Below are 24,372 nucleotides of genomic sequence, written 5' to 3'. Positions count from 1 at the left end.
ATTTGTAGGGAGAAGAATAAAAGAGGATACCTTAGCAGCATTTGAATTTGATTTAAATATTTTGGAGTTCTCATGTTCAAATCTTTGTAACTTTAAGAGAAGCAAAGTTGGATAAGGCAGAATCAATGACATCAGGAAAACAAAAAGAGATATATTCTTCCTCTTCTTGTCTATATGTCAAAATCCTTTAGGACTCTGATTAAACACTTTCCTATTCTACCTCATCATCCTTCCGCTCTTTGGAAGATTGATCATTCCCCTGCATGCGTCTTTATTCTAATACCTATCTCATTGAATTGAGAGATATATTTTCAAGACAATTTCCCATTATAGATATGCATTCCTTGAAAGCAGAAACTTCATCTTGTTCACTGTTATATCCCTCTAAGTAAGGTCAGACATATAGTAAGTGCTCAATAATATTTGCTTAATACGTGAATCTTTAGAAAAAAATAGAATGATGTCAAAAGGAAAAAGGCTACAGAGATAATTAGGTACCTTGGATGGCAGGAGGGAAGGGTTAATCTTAGATAAATCAAAACGATTGGAGGCAAGGAGATTGATTAAACTGAACTTGGGGATTCTATGGGTGAAAGAGGAAGGCTCCAGTTCACTCATCAGTTTATGGGTCTACAGCAGTTTTAGAGTTTTATCAACTCCTATTTAATAGCAATAGGAAATCTTGCCCGATTGGAGACTTCATAGCAAGGAAATATTCTGTCTACCAATGATGCCAGGGTGCCCTTCAAATCCATCATTAGCCAACCTCCATTTGTTTGGAGCTGGCAAGGGGCTGCACCCAACAATCCAAATTTTCAAGTTGGAGTATTATCAAAATGACAGCAGCTACAATCTGTATAAAGAATTTATTCAAATTATCCAACTGAAATGAGAGGCAAGCAAGCAGCCAATCCTCCTGTTATTATCACACCATTTACATAGGACTTTGGACTGCTTTCTTTCTATCAGGAAGTTCACATTGAGCTGTCTAAAGAGGGCAATTGTAGTTCACCGCAGTTATTCACTGGATCTCTTGAGTCTAAATTATATGCATAATGCATAAGTTAACTACTGATGTTTCCGCTCTACAAACTCCATGGGGGGAGACTTTTCAACTCTGTTATAAACTGGGCTGATACATAGACCAAAATCTATCAAGACCAAATTGTAGTAATAATGACCATAATCACTAACATTTGTATAGCAATTTCTAGTTTTCCCAGCTCTTTACATTCATTAGCTTCCTTGCTCTTCATTAATATTTGGGGTTTGGGCTTTAATGATTCCTTGGCTCAGGTCCTTTAATTATGAGCCTAAGGAAACTTGGCCATAAGATTCACCATCACACTAGAACTGGTTTACAGTGGTATGACTGACTGTGTATGTTGATAGTGCCAGAAACCAGCATTCTGAAACATATTTTTTCATCTGAAATGTTCAAAGGAGCATTTTTATTAATTCACTGCCTTTACTTCTTACCTCCCTTATACTTTTCATTGCACTATAACCAACTTCTCCCCACCATTTTGCTGAAACTGGTCTGGCTAAGTTTATAGTGACTTCACTTATTGCCAAAAAAAAGATGGATTTTTGCTCTTTATTTGACTCGATTTCTTAAGCATATCTGAATCTATTGATTAGAACGTTGAAATGTCCACCCAAGAGGATCTTGACTATATCCAAATGAGTATGGGAATAGTTAAGGATGTCTTCGTAAAGTGTGTTCTCTTTTTCTCTTAATACCCTAAGGAGCACAATACTGGAAAAAGGGAAATGTTTCATATCAAACATTTTAGAGAAATATTTTGAAATACATAAATTCTTGAAATACATTCATTCTCATGGTATATTGTGCTTCTCAGATAATTTTTCTCTTGCTACCTTTCTAGAATTTCTTTTCTACTCATGCCCCTTCATGCTGGGATTCTCTCAACATCCTATACTTTTCCCTTTAATACTCATGTTCTGCACAATGACCAAGATAGAACTCATAGCACTTACAATTTTGACTAGAAAATACTCCCAAATGTGCATAATGACCCCAATCTTTCCCCTAAATTTCAGATTTTATATCCAGTTCTCTATCATGATCTAGACATTCAGAAAAATCTAATATTTGATTTGATAAAATGAATTCCTCATCCCCATGCATACTATTACCTGTCTCTGGGGTTATCTCATGCAGAGATACCCTCCCTTGCACCTGCCTCTATCAGCTATTGTGTTCCCTATGATACCTTTTCTGTTTGCCTTGCTAATTTTCTGGCTAACTTTTCCTCCAATATGTTCCCATGATATTCTAACCATATCTCATATTATTTAACCTGTCTGTTATGTGCTCCTTTCTAGACTATAGACTATGCACAAGGGCAGGCAAGGTGACATTTTTAAAACTGTCTTACCACCAAGTGTTAGTAGGTAACTGCCTTATATGAGTGTTCAATACATAATAAATGGATACATGAATGACTGAGTGAAAGAAATTGCTTCAGTAAAATATTATGCCTCTTAAGGGATCTTGACTAAATCCAATTGACCATGGAGATAATCACTTGGAGTTAAGGATGTCTTCTTAAAGTTTGTTCTGTTTTTATCCTAATACCCTGAAGAGCACAATATTGGAAGAAGGGAAATGTTTCATATCAAACATTTCAGAGAAATATCTTGAAATACCTAAATTCTGCTTCAAAATCTATTTAGCTTAAACCCCTAGTTCAGGAAAGACATGTTTACATAAGTAAGCAGGGTCATAGGAAAGTGTGCTTTTCTCCTTTAGCTTACACTCTCAATAACTTGTTCTGGCTCACTAACCATAAGCAAAGATGTAGTGCAGATGTATGGGGAGGGAACCATTGTCATCCTGCTCCTGGAGACCAGCTGGATGTTTCTGTTGTGTGAAAAACACATAAAGTCTATTATGTAGAACTTTGTAGATAATAATTTTATAGAGTATAGCCTAAAAGTCATTCATGGAAGCTAAGCAATCCCCCATGATGAATTTGTATGACCTTTACACAATTGGAAGATCTGCGTGGTGGTAACATATTGTGTGAAGAAAAGTGACTCTGATCTAATTGAATTAAACATAATTGGAATTATGCAGTTATTTTATCTCCAAGGAGGTCCAATGAAACCTGAGTGAGTTGTCAAAGCACATTCTGCAGCACACAGTGAAACTTTGTTTATAAAAGAAACAGGCCGGGCGCGGTGGCTCAAGCCTGTAATCCCAGCACTTTGGGAGGCCGAGACGGGCGGATCACGAGGTCAGGAGATCGAGACCATCCTGGCGAACACGGTGAAACCCCGTTTCTACTAAAAAATACAAAAAACTAGCCGGGCGAGGCGGCGGGCGCCTGTAGTCCCAGCTACTCGGGAGGCTGAGGCAGGAGAATGGCGTAAACCCGGGGGGCGGAGCTTGCAGTGAGCTGAGATCCGGCCACTGCACTCCAGCCCGGGCGACAGAGCCAGACTCCGTCTCAAAAAAAAAAAAAAAAAAAAAAAAAAAGAAACAATGTGTTATATATAGGATTTTTCCCACCAGTGTGCAGCTTGCTCAAGCTCTCCCATCTGTGTTTCCTTGATGACCTGACTTATTTTCCTATTTTAAACTCTATTAATTTGTATCCATATTTTGATTGTTTTCTCTTTCTTTAAAATATAATTTTATTTAGGCCTGTGCCATCTAACATTATAGCCATTATCCATATGTGGCTATTGAAATTAAAATTAAACAAAATTCAAAATTTAGGTCCTCCACCGGGATCCATTTCAAGTTTTCAACAGCCAAAATAGTGAGAGGCTACTGATGTAACAACACGGAGAAACATTCCCATTCATCACAGAAGTTTCAGTTGGACAGGGCTGATTCCCAACTCAACTCTTCTCACCTTATTCACATTATTGTATTGGCCTTTGGGTCGTTTTGTCATTGCAGAATACCTTTTCTGTGTTTATTCCATCAGGTTCTTTGTATTTAATCATTTGTCTTATATCATTCACTCCTCAATGAGATAAATGGGGTCAATGAACAACCTTATGGAAACTTAATGCTGATTCTTAAATAGTAATGCTTTTAGTTCAATCTGCCTGCTTTTAAATACCATCCACTCATGTTAAGGTTCTGAGAAGAACTAATCCCAATGTGAGTTATAATGTAGGCATTGAAAACTACGTTGGCATAAGCTGGGATTACTTAAAAACTAGAAACAAAACAAATTTTAAAAGAATTTAATTGTGACAGAATTTGAAACTGCATGATGTTTAAGGAAAGCAAGCTTAAATTCAAGCTATTTTAAATATGACCACATTTTTGACACTGAGCTCATTCTTTGTTTCCAGATTTCCCACAAATAGTATGATAATGACCTATAATTTGATTGAGATTGTGAATTATTTATACAGATATATAGAGATACATAGATTCCGAGAGATGATGCTTATTTGTAAATTTTAATGATTTAAAATTATGTTAATCATTTGCTGAAGAATTGAAAGTAAAATTATGTGAAAAATTATCTGCAAATATAATTAAGCATCTTTCAGTTTATCTGGCTGAGCCCTCACATCTTTCACTGGTTTACTGCAGGGCAGAAAGCCTCCAAGAAAGGCTCTGAAAAGGGAGGTGAGTGACCCTGTGTGTTCCCTGAACTATCCAGCACTTGTAATTGGTTTTATAGTTCAACATTGATCAGGCTTTTCTGGCAGCAGCTTCCTAAAAGCCTGTTCTCTAACTGTACAGTAAAATGGATCTTTACATACTCTTAAGAGCCTCTTGGGAATTTTTTGTTGTGCCTACTCACTGAAGGGAAGGAATGAAAAGTATCCTGGGACCTTCCTTCTTGAGTCTGCTAGTAAACTGTTTAGGGTCTTTCCAGGTGACATAGGCTCATTATGGTTGACTTGGGTTGTTTTCTTTAAACAGCCTCCTTTGAACTTTGACACATCCTCTGGGGAGCTATCTGAACAAACCAGTTAAATATCATTGGTCTCACCAGCCCTCTGCCACTTAGGAAGGGGTTCTCCTGGGAACTCAGAATGTTCTGCTTTTTCAGGAAGTCAGAAATCTCACTCTTTATATGGACATTGAGCTAGCCATTGTCCACATGACCCTTTCTTGGGCTCGGGTACTGATGGACCTTCCAGAAATAGGAACCAAGCGTGTTTGCATTTGCCTACCTCCACTAAAGAGCTTGGGTCTGTCTATTTGAATCATTCCAATAGTGTAGTCATGCTAAATGTGCCTTCGTTTTCCCCTCTTCATAAAATCTTCAACCTTTGAGCATGATGACAATTATTATGCTAACATCTTCTTTTGTGATTTCAAGGCACAAGTTAATTTTTAAATGTCATTTGGCTCAACTCACTGAAAAATGCTTTTTCTGAAAATGCTTTTTTCATCCACGAACAATTGCTAGAACTAGTGGAAGTAGATACATTAAATGTGGGTCCACACAGTGCAAGTTTTGCCTCCTGAGTTGTTATTTGGTCCACTCACTAAAATTCAGAATTAAAACTGATTACAAAATTAAGTGTGTGATTGACGAACATTCTGGCCAATATCTAAATGGACACAGAGAGAAACAAATTACTTCTTATAATTTAAATCCATTAGGAAATATAATCCTCTGTGTGTTCTGAATGGATCTAAAAGTAGCTTGTACAGTCTTCTGAATTTAGGATTTTTTTGTTGTTGGTGGTGCCTATTTCTGGTGATATATGTTGTTACGTCTTTTGTGTTCTTTGGGACAATATTACAAGAATAATTTCTTTCACATTTTATTCCTGAAAGCATATTTATGAGCAGTTTATCCATAATTGTAAAAGAGGTCATACTATGTTTATTTTCATTGTGTTTTTTCAAATCAGACATACCTTTTGTACATTTATAATATACTCAGCTCTCCATGTTTACATCCTTTAAAAGCCATTCTCGATACAAAACTCTGTCCGACTATGGTCTGCTCCCATGATTTCTTCTGTTTCTTGTAAAATATTAATTTGTTTTTTTCAGGAATATAATATATCGGCATTAACTATGCCATACAGTAGATTTCTTGAACTTATTCCTCTAATCTAATTGTAAACTTACACTCTTTTGCCAACATCTCCCCAATATTCCCTACTCACCCCAGCCTCTGGCAACCACCATTCCACTCTCCACTATGTGAGCAAATTCTTTGGATTCCACATATGAATGAGATCATATAGCATCAGTCTTTCTGTTTCTGGTTTATTTCACTTAATATAATGCCCTTTTTGAAAACTGCTAAGTGAGTAGATGTAAAATGTTCTCACTACAAAATTATAACTAGGTGAGGTAATGTTTTTGTTAATTAGCTAGATTTAACCATTCCACGATGTATGTGTACTTCAAACCTCATGTTGTTCATGATAAATACATACAATTTATGCTAATTAAAAATAAATTTGAATAAAATACTAATTTGCTTTCTAAGCAACTGAATAACAAAGGTGAGAAATGAGGAGACAGGCATTAACATTAATGGAAATCCATCAACCCTGCCTTTCATCATATTCAAGAAAATATGCTGTCTAGGTTCATGAAAATGATTGTGCCTTATTTTAAACCTCTGGTTGTTTGACAAAGCAATGTAAATATTTGATAAGAAATCACTAAGAGAAAGCAGACACACACGGTCTACATCTAAGTACAGATTCTTAAAATTTTCTATTCCTTAAAATTGTAATTTTACCTTCATGGCTTATTGACTAATAGTATAAAAGAAGTAGCTATTTCAGTGTAAATACTCTATATTTCATATGAGTCACAGTTTCATAACATAAAAAAAAATCTTATGTTTGTAGTTTTGGATGATTGTAGATTAAATGTGATTTTTTTTAATATGCAGAATATCCATGCTTGCTGACCTTTGGTTTAGTTTAGTGATTCAACTTAATTATAGTCTACTATTTGCTAGACTTCCATCATTTATTCTTTTATAAAGTTAGAGCCTGTTTTTCTCTTCCTTACCTTAAATTATTAGACTCTAAGAGCAAAAAGGTACTCTAGAGGTAGCAGGATCTACCCACCCCAATTTCATCCCCACTTCCAAAGCAACAAATATTAAAATTACTTGTCTATAAAACACACATCATCTTAATATGTAAGTGGATTAAAATTTGCTGAGTCTCATTTGACAAAAAGTAAGACAGAACAGTCTCTGAGAAGTTTAAAAACAAATGGATCAAACTTAAATCATATCAGGTGTACTTTGTCCTATAAATATATAACTTATAAATATGAACTTATATTCATAGTATTCTATATAAATATCTTATGTGCTATAAGATTATTTTTATAATTATTATCTACTTAAAATTTAAAATTTGAGGGATTTAAAATATGTGAATACAGATGACATATCATAGGTACCTACATATTTGTAAGATTATTGATAGTGATCGGAAGAAGCAAATTGCCAAAAAGAGGACCATTTTTTTAATGTTGTACTTTAAAACAGTGAGACAAATTATTTCACAGCACCTTAAGAAATTTTTACTAAAATAATATTTTCCAATATAATAATGACTAAACTGAGGGTTGTATTGGATTTTTACAATACTAATATATTATAGTATCCTTATCAGCTATCAATTTCATTGTTAATTACTAGTAAACTCAATTCCAGAGGAGCTAATTCTTCATTAATTCATGTATCTTACCTCATGAGGCATCAGTGTTTCTGTTATAGATTTTCGTTGTCCTGTTTTTTTGTTTGTTTTTGTTTTTGTTTTTGTTTTTGAGGCGGAGTCTTCACTCTGTCGCCCAGGCTGGAGTGCAGTGGCGCGATCTCAGCTCACTGCAAGCTCCGCCTCCCGGGTCCGCGCCATTCTCCTGCCTCAGCCTCCGGAGTAGCTGGGACTACAGGCGCCCGCCACCGCGCCCGGCTAATTTTTTGTGTTTTAGTAGAGACGGGGTTTCACCGTGTTAGCCAGGATGGTCTCGATCTCCTGACCTCGTGATCCGCCCGCCTCGGCCTCCCAAAGTGCAGGGATTACAGGCGTGAGCCACCGCGCCCGGCCCGTTGTCCTGTTTTTAAAGGAGTGGAATAAACTACCAAATTTAATCACTCTGGGATAAATGCACACGCGTGTGTGTGTGTGAAATACAGGAATTTAAAATATTTCATACGACCATTAAGCATACAGAACAAAACACAACTCCTATTAAATATTGTATTGTTATAACAGGCATCTATGTTATAGTGAACATGTCTTAGTAATTATCTCAAAACATTGAATGTGATTTAGAATACCTTCCCTTTGGGATATTGTAAGGGAATTCTCCTAAATAGAGTATACAAATGTGATGGTTAATTTTATGTGTCAACTTGACTGGGCTATAAGATGCCCAACAAATGACCAACCATTCTTCTAGATATGTTTGTGAGGTGTGTCTGTATGAGATTAACATTTGAATCAGGCTGGGCTCAGTGGCTCACACCTGTAATCCTAGCACTTTGGGAGACTGAAGCAGGTGGCTTGCTTGAGCCCAGATGTTCAAGACCAGCCTGGGCAACATAGCAAATCCCCATCTCTGAAAAAAAAAAAAAAACCCAGGTGCCCAGGTGTAGTAGCGTGGCCTGTAGTCCCAGATACTCGGGAGGCTGAGGTAGGAGGATCACTCGAGTTCTGAAGGTCAAGGCTGCAGTGAGTCCTGATCATATATATGGAATTGTGTGTGTGTGTGTGTGACATGTTACAGTCTTAACTTCCCAGGAATTTCTAGGGATTAGTATGAATTGTGGTAAGCAAGGGACATGATGAGAACCTCCAAAGTGCCCTGAGGAAATACTACACAGTTTTATTATTTTACAAATTTATTTTATTTCACTTTTAAGGGAACAGAAAATCAATAGGCTGCAATTTTTTACTGTCAGTTGTAAAATTTATCTGTACATTTGTGTTTATTCAATTTATTTCCAGAAATATTTGAAGACTCTTTAAAGATGTAAATTAAATGTTCCAGCTTTGTTAGAGCACTGATAACTCAAGAAAATAGTAAAAATTTACTAATGAGTTTGAACTTGAACACAAGTTTAATCTCCAATTGATGAAATATCATTTAATATACAGACAAAAATTATGCAGTACACAGCTATCAGATAGTAAGATTAGCAAGTGGAAAATCTGGGTTCAAATCTTAATGTAGAAACTTCCAAGCTATGTGAATTCAGGCAAAGGATTAACCCCCTGGTATTTACAAGTAAACTGTAAATAATACTATTTTTCTAGTTTATTTGTCAGCTTGTTGAAACAGGAGAAATGAAGTTAAATTATGGATGGTGGGGGAGCACAAATCATAAGATTCTCTTCTCTTTAGCAGTGGCCGGAGAACCCAATGGTCTAAGCAATTGTGATATTTTTGACCTCATGGGCTCTCTGAAGAATAATAAATTGATGCTTTATTCTTTCTGGTTTTAGGGATTGCTTCCTGTTATTTGAAAATGTATACATGTATGTAAATATATACATAAACAAATGATATAATAAATCATTATGCCCTTATGTAGTATGTTTGTTCAGCTTAAGTTAAAAAGTAACTCTTCTCTCTCCTGCAGTATTTGTGTCTTTCCCCAGAAGCCAAAAATTGCCTGAAAACAGAAGCATGCTAGGAGTCTTTCCCTTCACAAATTTCTAAAACTGCTGGGACACTGATTCTCACTTTAGGTTATCCCGTGATTTATCAAAGGATTAGTTAGGTCTCCACAAAATACTGAATTTGAAGCTTGAGTAGAAAGGTCATTTACTGGACAAACTCAGGCAGTTTACATAGCTGAGTACTGGGAATTAGCAAATGAAAGTAGAGGAAAGATTAGAAAGGCCAATGTGGCAAGTAACTGCTTCTCTTTAAATTGACTGTGTAGAAAACTCCCTTAGATAAAAAACAAAAGTGCTGAGATGTTCAACAGAAATTTTTCTCTCTTTTTTTAAACAAGGTCAATTTAGATCAGAAAAATGAAATAAAACACAAATGGATCAAGACAGTGGGAAAAGAAGATTTTAAAATGTTTTAATTGGTGTAAAAATTTAGAATTTAGAAAAAGCAGATACAAGAGATTTGAGTTTTGCAGTACTTAATTTTTTAAATGTGTGGGAGATTGATATTTACAGTCTTCAACTAAAATTAACCTTTTAAGTAAACAGTCAAAATTGCCCTCAAATCAGTCCAGGAATATATTATGAAGGAGATCTAATTTAACCTGCAATTGCTGTCAATGTTTGATCCTTAGCTTTGCTAGAAAGAAGTCTTACAATTTTGGTGGGGGAGTACATTCTATAAGGTTCTCTTTTCTCCCTTGAATAATGCCTTAAACAGTTACTTGGCCTTGACACTGATACATATCTTGCTTTTTATATTTTCTTAAGTATGTGTACAATATGTATCTTAGCAACTTGTTACTTTGTAGAGAAGTATACTATTTATTGGTAACCTAATGTTGATTAATCAGTGTTAACTAAATAGAGAAGTGTAAACTTAATGACATCAAGAGGAGTGAAGTATTTGAATGTACAATCATATTAGGGTTACAGTTAGGCCTAACTGGTTTAAAAATGACTTCAGTTTGACATAGACTGCAGAAGAGACGAATAGTTACCACTAAACTCTAGTATCAATCTTCTCTCTAATCAAAGGGTAAGTTATCTGAAGACGGAGAGTTCTAAGACCTTATACTTACATCTCATATTTGGTTCTGTTGTTATCCACCATTTGTTAAAGGACAAATTCTCAGGTGGATGCATAAATAAAATGTAGTTCTTTTTTGATAGCAGTGACCCAGATAAAATACAATCTTGCAGAATTATTGAAAGAATTTTTATATGAGGGTGTATGACATTACAGCTGTCTCTCTGTGTCAGTGGGCTCCATATCTCCAGATTGAACCAACTGCAGATAAAAAATATTGGAAAAAAATCAAAAGTAACAATACAACAATAAAAATAATACAAATGAAAACATACAATATAACAAATATTTATATAGCATTTGCATTATATTCAGTATTATAAGTAATCGAGAAATGATTTTAAACATACCAGAGGATGCACATAGGTTATATCTAAATACTGCGTCATTTAATATAAAGGATTTGAGTATCCTGGATTTTGGTATCCTGGACCCAAGTCCCCAAGGATACTGAGAAACCACTGTAATTGACTTTAATACAAAAGCTTGGGGGAATTAAATATTTATTAACTAATAATGAGAGTAACTGTTCATCAGAAGGTAACAATTGTCTAGGTACTATTGATATGGTTTGGCTCTGTTTCCCCACCCAAATCTCTTCTCAAATTGTAATCCCCATAATCACTACATGTCGAGGGAGGGACATGTTGGGAGGTGATTAAATCATGGGAATGGTTTCCCTCATGCTGTTCTCATGAAGGTGAGTGAGTTCTCATGAGATCTGATGGTTTTATTAGTATTTCACAGTTCCTCCTTCATGCACTCTCTCTCACTTGCCACCATATAAGATGTGTTAACTTCCGCTTCTGCCATGATTGTAAGTTTCCTGAGGTCTCCCCAAGCATGCAGAATTGTGAGTCAGTTAAACCTCTTTCCTTTATAAATTACCCAGTCTCAGGGTATTTCTTTATAGCGTGTGAGAATAGACTGATATGGAAATTGGTACCACAGACAGTGCGGAACTGCTATATAGATAACCTGAAAATGTGAAAGCAACATTGGAACTGGGTAAGGGGCAGAGGTTGGAACAGTTTGGAGGGCTCAGAGGAAAACAGGAAGATGTGGGAGAGTTTGGGAATTCCTAGAGACTTGTTGAGTGGTTTTGACCAAAGTGCTGATAATACTGTGGACAATGAAGTCCAGGTTGAGGTGGTCTCAGGTGGAGATGAGGAACTTCTTGGGAACTGGAGCAAATGTCACTCTTGCTATGCTGGTGACAATTTGTCACTGCCCTAGATCTGTGGAACTTTGACTTGAGAGAGATGATCTGAAATTAGAACTTATGTTTCAAAGAGAAACAGAGCATAAAGGTTAGAACATTTTGCAGTCTCACAATGAGACAGAAAAGAAAAAACGCATTTCTGGGGAGAAATTCAAGCCACCTACAGAAATTTGCATAAGTGATGAGGAGCAGAATGTCAATACCAATACAATGGGGAAAATGTCTCCAGGGCATGTCAGAGATCTTGGCAGCAGTTGCTCCCATCACAGGCCTGAAGGTCTAGGAGGAATAAATGGTTTCCTGGGCCAAGCCCAGGACCCTGCTGGTACATGCAGCCTCAGGACTTGATGCCCTGCATCCCAGCCATTCCAGCTCCAGCTGTGACTAAAAGGGGCTAAGGTAAAGGTTCAGTCATTGCTTCAGAGGATGCAATCCCCAAGCCTTTATGACTTCCACATGTTGATGCACCTGTTGGTGTACAGAAGTCAAGAATTGAGGCTTGGGAACCTCTGTCTAGATTTCGGAGGCTGTATGGAAATACCTGGATGGTCAGGCAGAAGTCTGCTGCAGGGATGGAGCCCTCATGGAGAACCTCTGCTAGGGCTGTGTGGAAGGGAAATGTGGGATTGAAGTCCCCACATGGAGTCCCCACTGGGGCACTGCCTAGAAGAGGGCTACCATCCTCCAGACCCCAGAATGGTAGATCCACTGACAACTTGCACCATGTACCTGAAAAAGCCTCAGTCACTCAATGCCAGCCCATGAGGGAGCTGCCCAAGGCTTTGAGAGACCATCCTGTGCATCAGCATGCCCCAGATATGAGACATGAGTCAAAGGAGATCATTTCAGAGCTTTAAGATTTAATGACTGCCCCACTGGGTTTCAGACTTGTATGGGACCTGTAGCCTTTGTTTTGGCCAGTTTCTCCCATTTGGAATGAAAGCATTTATCCAATGCCTGTGTCCCCACTGTATCTTGGAAGTAACTATTATGTTGGTGCAAAAGTAATTAAAAGTAATGGCAAAAACCACAATCACTAACTTGCACAAACTCCTAGACAAAAGGGCATGGCCTTGTCTCAGATGAGACTTAGCACTTGGACTTTTGGGTTAATGCTGGAATGAGTTAAGTTTTAGGGAGACTGTCAGGGAGGCATGATTGGTTTTGAAATGTAAAAAGGATGTGAGATTTGGGAGGAGGCAGGGTCAGAATGTGATTTGGCTCTGTGTCCCCACCCAAATCTCCTCTCAAATTATAATTCCCATTATCCCCATGTGTTTTGGGAGGGACCTGGTGGGAGGCAATTGGATCATGGGGTTTGTTTCCCCTATGCTGTTCTCATGGTAGTGAGTTTTCACAAGATCTGATGGTTTTGTAAGTGTTTGACGGTTCCACCTTCACATGTGCTCTCTCGCCTGCCACCTTGTAAGATATGCCTGCTTTCCTTCTGCCATGATTATAAGTTTCCTGAGGTCTCCCCAGCCATGCATAACTGTGAGTCAGTTAAACCTCTTTCCTTTTTAAAATTACCTAGTCTTGGGTATTTATTTTCTTTTATTTTATTTATTTATTTATTTATTTATTTATTTATTTATTTATTTATTTTGAGACGGATTCTCGCTCTGTCCCCCAAGCTGGAGTGTAGTGGCATGATCTCAGCCCACTGCAACCTCTGCCTCCAGGGTTCAAGCCATTCTCCTGCCTCAGCCTCCAAAGTAGCTGGGATTACAGGTGCCCACCACCATGCCAGGCTAATTTTTGTATTTTTAGTAGAGACTGGGTTTCACCATGTTGGCCAGGCTGATCTTGTACTCCTGGACCGCAAGTGATCCACCCACCTTGGCCTCCCAAAGTGCTAGGATTACAGGCATAAGCCACCATGCCTGGCCTCACATATTTATAGCAGTGTAAGAATGGACTAATACAACCATGTACCCCAATAACAAAGCCTCAAAATTAAATGAAAAAGTAACAAAATAGCAAGGGGAAATTGAAAGTCATAATGATAGCCATGGAGTTTTAACACAAGTCTCTCAGAAAAACAAAAAGCAAACAAAAAAAGATACAAAAGAAAAACATTTGGATTTGAAACAAATAATTAAAATTTAATCTAATAGCTATATCTAGAATCTGACTCCCAGATATCTAACAATACATATTCTTTCACATATGTTGACCAGCTAAGCAAATGGAAAAAAACAAAGAATCATTAACATGCAGATAGCATTGTGTGGACAAATATTTATAATTATCAAAGATGAAAATGCTACATAACTGGATTTATGGAATATAACTAATTTAGCATTTTGGCATACACATTAGAAAAAATAGAAAGTTAATGAACTAATGATTTAATCTGAGAAGTTAAAACAGAGAAAACCCATAGACAATAGAATAAGTGAAAAATTGGTTAAATACAAATCAAAGAAGCAATAGGGAAGACTAACAAAGGCAAAAGCAACATTCTTGAAAGGGATTTTTTAAAAATATGACAAGATGAATAAAGACAGATGAAATATAATAGAAATTTTAAAAAACAAAGATTAAAAAGTATTAAATTAGTATTTTTATGCGATTATACTTGAAAGTTTAGAGATATTAGACCATGTTTTACAAAAGCATAATTGGCCAATATTAATTCAAAAATGGATATTCCAAAAGAACCTATAACCATTATATAAATTGAATCAGTATTATAAAAATCTGCCCATTAAAAAATTTCAGACTCTGATGGTTTTACAAATTTTTACCAAGGCTTCAAAGGCTAGATAATCTTCACTTTAGACAAACAATTCCAAAAGGAAAAAGGGATAAAAGAAGAGAGAGTACTCCAGCTCATTTTATGATACTACTATAATTCTATCATCAAAAAGAGTATTAGAAAGGCAAATTATAGTGTAATCACACTTGTGAATATAAATGAAACTCATTAGCATGTTGAATCTAACAATGTATATTTAGTGTGATATTTTAGATATCTTTAGCCCACTGATAAATATTCAGTCATCTGGAGAAGGAAATTACCACTTATGGAATATCTACTATAACCAGGCATTGTGCTGGATGGATACTTTATCTATATTAGCTAACTTAGCTAAGATCCTGAGGTTTCATAGTTCAATTTTTTTCTCTTTGGCAAAAGTACTACAGTATCATCATGAATACCTTGATTAAACATCTGATCACAAAAATAAGAAATGAAATGGCCTACAAACAAAGTTTTCAAGTGGCAAATTTGTTAGCCAACCAGGGAAAATCATTTCATTTACTGATAGCAAGTTTATTAAATCACATTTTACTGCAACAGCTAAAGAATTGTGTCCAGAAAAATAAGCCTTCTCAAGACTATTAGCATTATGGCAAGAACAGTGCTTGAAAGTTTGAGGAAATTGAAATATTGGTAATATAAATAGTCAGCTAACAAACAAGGTAACTGTAGTTTCAAGTAGTTTTCCTTGCCTCTTGATTTGAGATGGTACTAATACTACCCTGTTGTTGCTTACTGGAGGAGTCAATGATAAGCTTGAAGTGACAAACAGGCTCTATGAATAGTGAGTATGGAACACCTATAGGTGAGAATATTTTCAAAGTTTCAAAAAAAGTAATTCAATACAATCTGAAGTGGAACTTTCTAAGAGGTGTGAAGCACAAAGAGGGTTACTTGGACATACTTACAAAGTTTGTTAAAACATAAAGCATATGGTTATTCCTTGAAAGAGCCATTAGCAGTTGCATTGTGGAAAACACTTCAGTATTTCATTCATGGTTAAAACAGTAGTATCATCTTTAAACTTCATTTGTTCTCATCAGTTAACCCTGTTCATTACTGTGAAATTTTGTCAGAATAGAATCTGAATATACTGAGTTGTCCTACCACACAGCAGTTTGATGGCTTCCTGGTAAAATTTTATTACAATTTTTTTTTCAGATCAGGGCTAAGGTTAAATTTTTTCTGAGTAAGAACTGCCCTCAAACAGTATCAGTAAACACTCAATGGTTTTGGAAATTAGTTTTTGCTGCAGAATTGGCAATGTTTCTTGTTGAATTCAATCTGAAATTACAAGATAAAACAGTACTTATATGCAAAGCTTATGCTGTGGTAAAGTCATTTTGATGATGGCTAATACTGTTTGAATCACAGTAATAGCAAATTGCTTATAAACTTCTTGTCCTATCAGAAGTTAAAACAAGAAGTAAAATCTCCATTCCCATGCAAATTTGCAGTGAATATATTTTCTGAGCACATACCACAGACTCAGCAATATTTTAGTACATTGATGCAAACGCAAAGTAAATTCTCATATTTCAAATTCCTTTTCACTGTTCAGTTGAGGAGCTTCCAGTTTAAACTTTAATTGGAAGTAATTAATCTGCAATGTATTGACCTAATAAAAGGTAACTATCAGGAGAAGGATCTAATAGAATTCTATAATGACTTTTAAGTGATGAATATGCTCAATTAAAATAATATGGTTGTGACCTGATAAAAGTATTTGAAAATACATATCTGCATAAAAAGACATTTTCAAAGATGAAACACATAAAATATCACTACAAATCTTTATTAACAGACGAACATTTGCAATTGATTTTGATGAAAGGGAACACTAACAGTGAAGCTCAATTAAGAAAAAAGCCCCTTCCTAGAAAAAGAATTTTACTCTCCTCCGTAGTAAACCTTATTTTTTAAAAAAGACTCAATTGTTATAGTTTGAATTTTGTCCATGAGAATGTTGTAAAAATCTGGTTTCTCTCTTTTTGTGTAAGTACCTACATGTTATTAATATCGGCAATTCTGCCTCTTGGCCTGAGATGACTAAAATATTTACTACCTTGTTCTTTGTTTAAAAATTTCACCACCCCCTGTAGTAAAGAATGAATTTAAAATGTTCTTCACTTATTTAAAACTGTTAAATTAATTGCCAGTTATCCAGACATTTCGTAGTCTATTACTTGGGATTGGAGGTCCTAGCTGAAGAAGGGAATGTAGAAGAAGGTTGTATGAAGCTAGGAATGATTTTATATTCAACTCAGGACCCGTGGTAATATTTAGTGGCAAAAAAAACATGATTATTTAGGAAATGGACAATAACTTATTTTTCTCTATCAGCAATGATTCATGTGGAAATCACTGTAATCAAGCAATTACATTTTTACAATTTTAGATGACTTTTATGGTAATAATAATATTTCCATATATTAGAGGTTACTTTACTTGAGTAAGTCACATTAAACCATTGTGTTTTATGTCTAACTAGTTTTGTTTTAACCACAACTAGTGTTATTAATAACATCACTTATTTCCTATTTCTTAAGTACTGGCTGTAGAAAAATCTGGCACTTCTCATTTATTGATTATAGAAACATTGAATAGTTACTGATTATTATTGAGGCTTCCTTTGTACCAGGCACCAACACAGCTCCATAGAATGATATGGTAAATGAGACACAAAGAGTGCCTGCATTTATGGGCCTTGCATTCTTACCTTCAGTCTAATTTTTAATAAATATAAATGTATGCCGTAGTCTTTCAAAGAGAATTTACACTGCTGAAAACAAAACTTTGTCCTAAGGGGCCCTACTACCTAAGGATAAATGACACTAAAATATGATCGCAAAAACAAGTCTATTTAAAACAACAACCAAAAATGCACCATAAATAGGGGAGAAATGTTCAGCTCATAATTTGAAAAATAAAATAAAGAAAATGAAGAAGTAAAATGAAAATACATATTTTCATTTAACTGAAATTTATTTGTAACTTAAATATCCCTCAAACCTCAAAAAAATGAATAAAGAATTGGTTTTGATATGTGGAGCTTAATTTTTCAAACAGCATTGTATGTTAGCATGAAATACCTTTTATCTCTTATTTATCTTTTCAGAATAATCATAAAGCAGGTTTGCATCACTTTGGTAAAAATGTGCGCACTTATATAAATGTAGACCTAGCAAGTTGCCTTGGTGTTTGCCTTTAACCTTGGATATCAAAGTCATTTCTCTTGAAGTATCTTTTGTGTCATTATCCTTGGTCATTTTCTTGTTAACTGGTCCAGCTTTTCCAGAACCATGCTTCTCAGTAGCCTTTTGTGAGATTTTAGCAGGTCTCCAAGAATACTTTCCTAGACTTCACTAAATTTAGCATCTTTATAAAATTTGAATTTTTACTTGTAATTGATATGCATTCTAATCGGATCATATTGTTGGGGTTGATTAAGCCAAACCAGTCAAGTATGGGATTCACTCAGTGAGGAAGAAATGAATGGTAGTGACAAATCAGTGAGGGCTATTTGGTCACTAGTGAAATATCTTGTTTATTTGCAAATATTTTTATTTTAGCTTGATTCCTCACCCAACCCCATAGTAGTGAAGACATGAATAACAAACACTCAGCTAAAGGACTCCTTATAGTTTTGGTTTATGCACTCTATCCTGATCCTGCAGATCTGAAAGAAGCCAGGATAATGATGTCAACTGTCTTCCAGACAAAGAATAATAATAATAACTTGGAGGTGTGAATAGCCTCTAAATGGCAGAGCTTTGTCTAGACTATGCCTGTGCTAACAAAGGTCTGAAGGAAAGTGAAAGCTGGGTCTTGGTTTGGAAGCTTAAAACATTGAGCCAGCGGTAGAGTGTAATTCACAAACTGCCGAGTAGAATAAAATCAATCTCCCTAACTTCAGAAAGAATTGGAGCCCTTGCCTCAACTGTTTCTCATTTCTAGTTAAGGATGTCAATCAACTTGGATTGACAGCAAAAACCATCAAAATGTTACACCTTGTAATGAAATAATGATAGTCAGCCAACCAGATACTAGATAACTACACAGCTGAGAGGAAAACCCTTTCAATATCTGTTATAAAGATCTATCCTGGTACTAGGCCTCTTAAATATAAAGAAAAACAAAACTTAAAGTGGGTTCATCTGGAGACCACTACTCCTGTTATAATGCCTTTTTAATCCACTCAGAACTTTCCAAATAAACTCAATGATGTTAATGATTTGCCTCAATACAGGTTCAGTAACTTCTGTTTGCAAACGTGGCATCGCACATCTCTCTTCCAGCTTGTCATGTCAGTCTCATGATTTTGTAAAAAGCAGAACAAATGGAAGCTAAGTCCTGCTAGAAAAATCAAAACTTTGAAAGGCCACTACGGAAGTGGAAATACATTTCTCTCAGATGTCAGAGTTCTTGTGTGCTAGTCTCATCTCTGCTCTAATTAAATTCCAAGTGAAGCTATTTCCCTCTCATGGGACATCTCATCTCCTTTGTGGAGGTGGAGAGTGGAGGGGGTTGGGTCTTGACCTATCTCCATCATGCTTCAAGGAGAACCAAAAGGATAAAATAACATCTCGTTTTAGTTCACGAAATGAATACCATTATCTGAAAATTTACACATGGTTTGGAAAAATCTGTTAAAACATTTTCAAGTTATAGAATCATTACAGTTTTGGAGCACATGTTTAGTTATGTGCTTAGTACTGTTTTATTCAAGGATTTAAATTTAATACTGCAATTTTAATAATTACAGTAAATAATGTCAGCTAAGAACTATAAAAGTGAACACTTAATAATTGAAAGAAGTATCTTCCCAACACAAATGACTGAATGAAAGATTTTAAATACCTTTATAAATAATTTTTAAGTAAAAATTTACAAAATGTTGTCAAAAAGCATACCCACCAGATGGCTTAAATATGTAGGAAAAAAAGGTTTCAGCACATGAATGTGTTTTGTGCAAATAAATACAGAGACGGCATTAAAAACACTTAAGTCAGTATTCCAAATATCTAGGTTCTCTGTGGTATTGTTTGCAGTAATCACTTACTTATTGCACTTCTAAAACAAATTCCAATGTAATATGTCAACACTTTTAATACTAATCAGCCTGGTAAACAACATCTGCCTGAAAGGAATAATAATAATAATAATAATAATATACCTAAGTCAAGTCCTTATTGTGCCACTTAAATGTTGTTAAACTCTAAACATATTCCTGAAGTCATTTAGTCCTTAGTTTCCTTTTTTCTAAGTTGACTAGTTTGTACTCTAAAGTCATTAACATCACAGTTTTTTTAAAATTGCAAATTGATGGGGTCTAAGCTATCTGTTAATGAATGTAACAACTGAAAAATGTTTGTAATTCCCATCATTTTATGCTACTATGAGAAGCTTCTACAACATATGGAAGACAGATTTAAAATTGAATTTTTCAAAACACACATGTTCCAAGAAAGTTTTCACCATCTCTCCGCAGCAAGAGGTGATTTCCAGAGGCTGATTCGGGCATCTGAGAGAAGTCCAAAGAGAAGCCACTCAGTTACCATTACATTGCTCATTAATCTTTCTGAGAGTAGATGTATTTGATTAAAGAGATCACTAGCTTCTCGTGGAAGAATTCATGAATTCTTCAACTATAATTTATTGAATGCTCACATCCAAGATGCTAGAACAAATAATATTTATGTCTAATTTTGTGATGATTTTCTTTCTAGGGCCCACTGATCTCAGCATGAAGAGGCAATTGGCGACTAGCTCAGGATCCTCCAGCAGCTCAAATTCCAGACCCCAGCTGAGTCCAACTGAAATCAATGCCGTGAGACAGCTTGTTGCAGGATATCGAGAGTCAGCTGCATTTTTATTGCGATCTGCAGATGAACTGGAAAATCTCATTTTACAACAGAACTGAGACAGATGACCACCATATTCACTGAGGTCTAAATTTGCAGTTTCCACTAATGACATTTTGATTTCCCAACAGAGATACTTCTGGTCTTACTGCAGTCTTTTAAGAGAAATACTTCCATTATGCCACATTGTCCTTGATCCATAAGTGATGTGTTAAGGTGCTTCAAAGGAACTCTGACCTCTGAAGTACTTGAGATACTTTAATATGTCCAGCCTATTGCTTTTTGTTTTAGTGTGTCAGCATAAATATCAGGGGCATAAAAGGCTATCTATTCTTAATTCAAGGATAAAACAGAAGAAGCTTGTGGTATAAAACAGTAGTTCAAGATTCAGCTGAAATATTAGTGGAATTTGCTACTGACTCATTGGACTGAAAGCTGAAGTACCTGGCAAAAAAAAAAAAAAAAAAAAGCCAAATTTCTTGTTGCTACAGGATATAACAACAATGAAAAGGATCTTGTATTTTAAAAAAAATATGTAATTTTTATAAAAAGAAAACTTGTTTTTCATTCAAACTTGTCATTTTTACTTTGGTAACTTTTTCATAGGTCCTAAAAGAAAACTGTTTTGAGAATCTACTGTAAGTACCTTTTCCACATCCCTTGCCTTCTCCTCTTTCCAAATTCTTTCTACAAAAATAACACTTGATGCTGGAAAAACCCTTGCCTACGTTCTTTCAATCATCACATCAGGAACTACTTCCAAGAAAAGCCTGCATTTCTGCACTCATGCTGATCTCAAAAACCCCACTCAACACTGCAACTTTATCATAGCAGTTTTCATCCCAGAATTTTTTTAATGTTAAGACAAGACATATCATTGAAAAAAAAATCACACCTTGGTTTCTTAGAGCTGCTCGTTCCTGATTGCCGCTGCTGTCTCCAGGCAACCCTCTAGCAGCAACTGGATGTAGATGACTGAATGTTAAGAGGTTGCAAGTGACAATCTGAAAATTTGCACTCTTGTGTGTAGTTTTCTTTTCATTTCCCTCAGAAATAGTTTCCAAAAAGATCATTACATCTCCTGATATGATTTGTATAATTTTCAGTTCTAGCTAAAAATAATGTAAAGAACTCTCAGCGGATGCAGCTGCAACTTACAATGAACTGTGCCCTCCTATTCCCCATATTTTATCCTTGTTTCTTATTTTATAGTGTGGGATACACATGAGTGGTGTTTTCTTTGTGCACTGAGGCAAGCCTATTTTTAAAATATTTAGGGAGAAGTACTTTCGTTCATGCTTCTCGTACAACTTTTTTCTGTTGTTTAGCTTTGGTTGGATTACAAATTCTTTGTGCATTCCTGAATTTGCCTTATTTCATGTAAAATTTATGTCATTCAGTTTTTGACCATGAGTTTGAAGCATCAGTGGTATTTCTTATCTACTTGTTACATATAGTTTTTCAAGTAATGACTGTGATTGTGACCGAGTAATGTGCACTTTTTCTTGTAACTGTGGACATTGCTATGCTTTTTTCTTCTAGTGTTTCTAGAATTACTGTTCCTTACAGTTACGTAAACAAAAAACAAAACAAAACAAACAAAAAAAACTTTTGTGATACTGTTGGTGAATATAATGTGAAAATCTTATTGAAATATGAGTATTTTGGGAATACATAGCTGCACAAACATCTTTTAAGATGTGGATTTAGAGTTTGCTTATTTAAATGAAAATTCAAAAATTGAGGGCTGGTATAATTTTCTCTGTTTTGTTTGGTTTAATAAACAGATTTCTGTGTTAAAACAATGATTGTCAAACCTTATAAACTTTCTGAGGGATATAATGCTTAATTTTTAGCCATTTACTTTTAAAATCTAAAAGGCTATTTTCTACCTACATTTAGCACAAAATTGGCACTGCAAATTTATTTCTCAAGAATATCCTAAGATCCCCCAGGGTCTCAACATTCATTCTAGTAAATAATTTATTCCAAGAATGGGTAAGGAAATTAGGAAGCCAAGACTGCTTCATCTGATTATTCAAATATGATTAGAGAATATTTTTGTATACTTTATTACTTTTTTTTTCAGGAGTAACCTGTTTTTTAGTTCTTCCTGATTTAACATCTTGGATGAAACACGTGCTTGTTTTAAGTGCATGTTTTATACTTTTCCTTTTGCTATAATAGTATTTAAAGGCTTGGACAGCGTTTCTATTTTGCAAATTAACACTCAGGCTTGAATTCAGCATATACGTCAAAAATTCTTGATGGTTAAGAAGCAAAGGGAGTAAAGAAGCTAAATCCTAACAAGGTGCTCTTGTTTCTATTTCATTTTCATCTTCAATTATGACTCCCACATTCACTCACCAAGGTCAAAATACCCAAAATCTGTGTTCCGCACATTTGTTCAAAAGAATGAGCATGTTGGGACTCTCATCATTCCTGGGAGAGTACAAAGGTCAAAATGAAGTCCATTTTTTTCTTTACTTGTACCTGAAAAACAGCCTGGTCCTTTTTTTACCCTCTGTCACAGCAGAATAAAGAGATCACATTTCTTTATAAAGCATTTTGGAGAAACTGAGTGAAGGTTCATACTCTCATTCAAAATAGGTGATTAAAAAATAGGAAACTATCATTAACACAGAGATAAAACGGAAGCGCCTGTCACTTCTGCCAGTTAGCTTATCATACAACACCAGTTTCTTGCCACATATGTATTATTTTATCATACTTTTAAAAAGTGCCTTGAAATAACCATAGACATGCAAGCACAAAGTCACTGAATCTTAAATTGTGTAGTACAAATAACCATACTCAGTGAAAAGGGCTTTAAGATATAGTATCAGCCACCATTTAAGGACTATTTACCAAGGAAATGCATTTTGCTTCCTCTACTTCTCATAATAACCCGAGATGAACGTAGTCACTCTCCATTCTAAAAAGTCATCTCCAAAAGAGGAAATGAGTAATCAAAAGCACAAAGACAGTGAAAACTGAAGCCGTCCTTTGAACCCAGGCATACCAGATGTCAGAGCCCACCCTGTTGGTCACTGTCATCTGCTCCTTCATGGGTACTAAATAATTAAATGCTGTGCTTAGAACCAAGCTTTTACACTGAATTTGAGAAGTTTTGTATGTACAGATAAATCATAGTTTTTTATTTAAAAATGCACATGACTTATCCAATTATTTGACTAAACACAATTTTATTCTGCTACAGAAGATGTAATTTTCTTTGCGATACGTTCTTTACAAATATTAAAAGCTACTGTAAAACCCACCACTAATGAAAATCAAGTACACAAAGCATGAAAGAGAAAGGCAGTGACTTTTTATCAATGGGGGCCAGTATTGAATTCTGTAAGGAAAAGTAAAAGGGATTATCCAGTTGAACCCGTATAGAAAAATTCATTCACTTGAGATTTTTGCCCCAGACACTATACAGGTGCTATCCTGCTATTGTCATTAACCCTGACAGCATGAACACAAATATCATTCAAAGATTAAACTTTCTATGGCAAAAATATTTTCTAATTTCATGTGGCCCATGTTTTAAGATGTAGTTCATAGAAAAAAATTCAAAAATAAAGTAGGTAGACGTTATCATATCTTTTGAAGTGTGTTTGGGACGCCGATATTCAGTAAAGTAAATTGAACACAAGCTAATCTACAGAAACTTACTATATTAGTTTTAGCTGTCTTCTTTCTTAAAAAAAAAAATCTGTAAGGACGTAAAATGCTATTAATAAAGTAACCTATCTCCAGTTTTAACATCAGTCATGTTCAACATTTAATTTTTTCTGATTACAAA

General features: G+C 35.3%; 1 protein-coding gene across 14 annotated transcripts in view; it reads left to right on the top strand.

Moving 5' to 3' along the window:
• The window catches only part of NOL4 (nucleolar protein 4), a 383,681-nt gene extending 361,318 nt beyond the window's left edge, over nt 1-22,363 (top strand). For all 14 annotated transcript variants that reach the window (XM_021930036.2, XM_003914291.5, XM_003914289.5 and 11 more), the window contains one exon: nt 20,427-22,363. In XM_021930036.2, coding sequence (XP_021785728.1) covers nt 20,427-20,620 — 194 coding nt within the window. In that variant the 3' untranslated portion in view covers nt 20,621-22,363. The remainder of the gene's footprint in view (nt 1-20,426) is intronic.
• Nucleotides 22,364-24,372: the final 2,009 nt, after the last annotated feature.

The sequence above is a fragment of the Papio anubis genome, chromosome 19 (genome assembly GCF_008728515.1).
Source record: "Papio anubis isolate 15944 chromosome 19, Panubis1.0, whole genome shotgun sequence".
NCBI lineage: Eukaryota > Metazoa > Chordata > Mammalia > Primates > Cercopithecidae > Papio > Papio anubis.
This window is presented reverse-complemented; position numbering and strand designations above follow the sequence as displayed.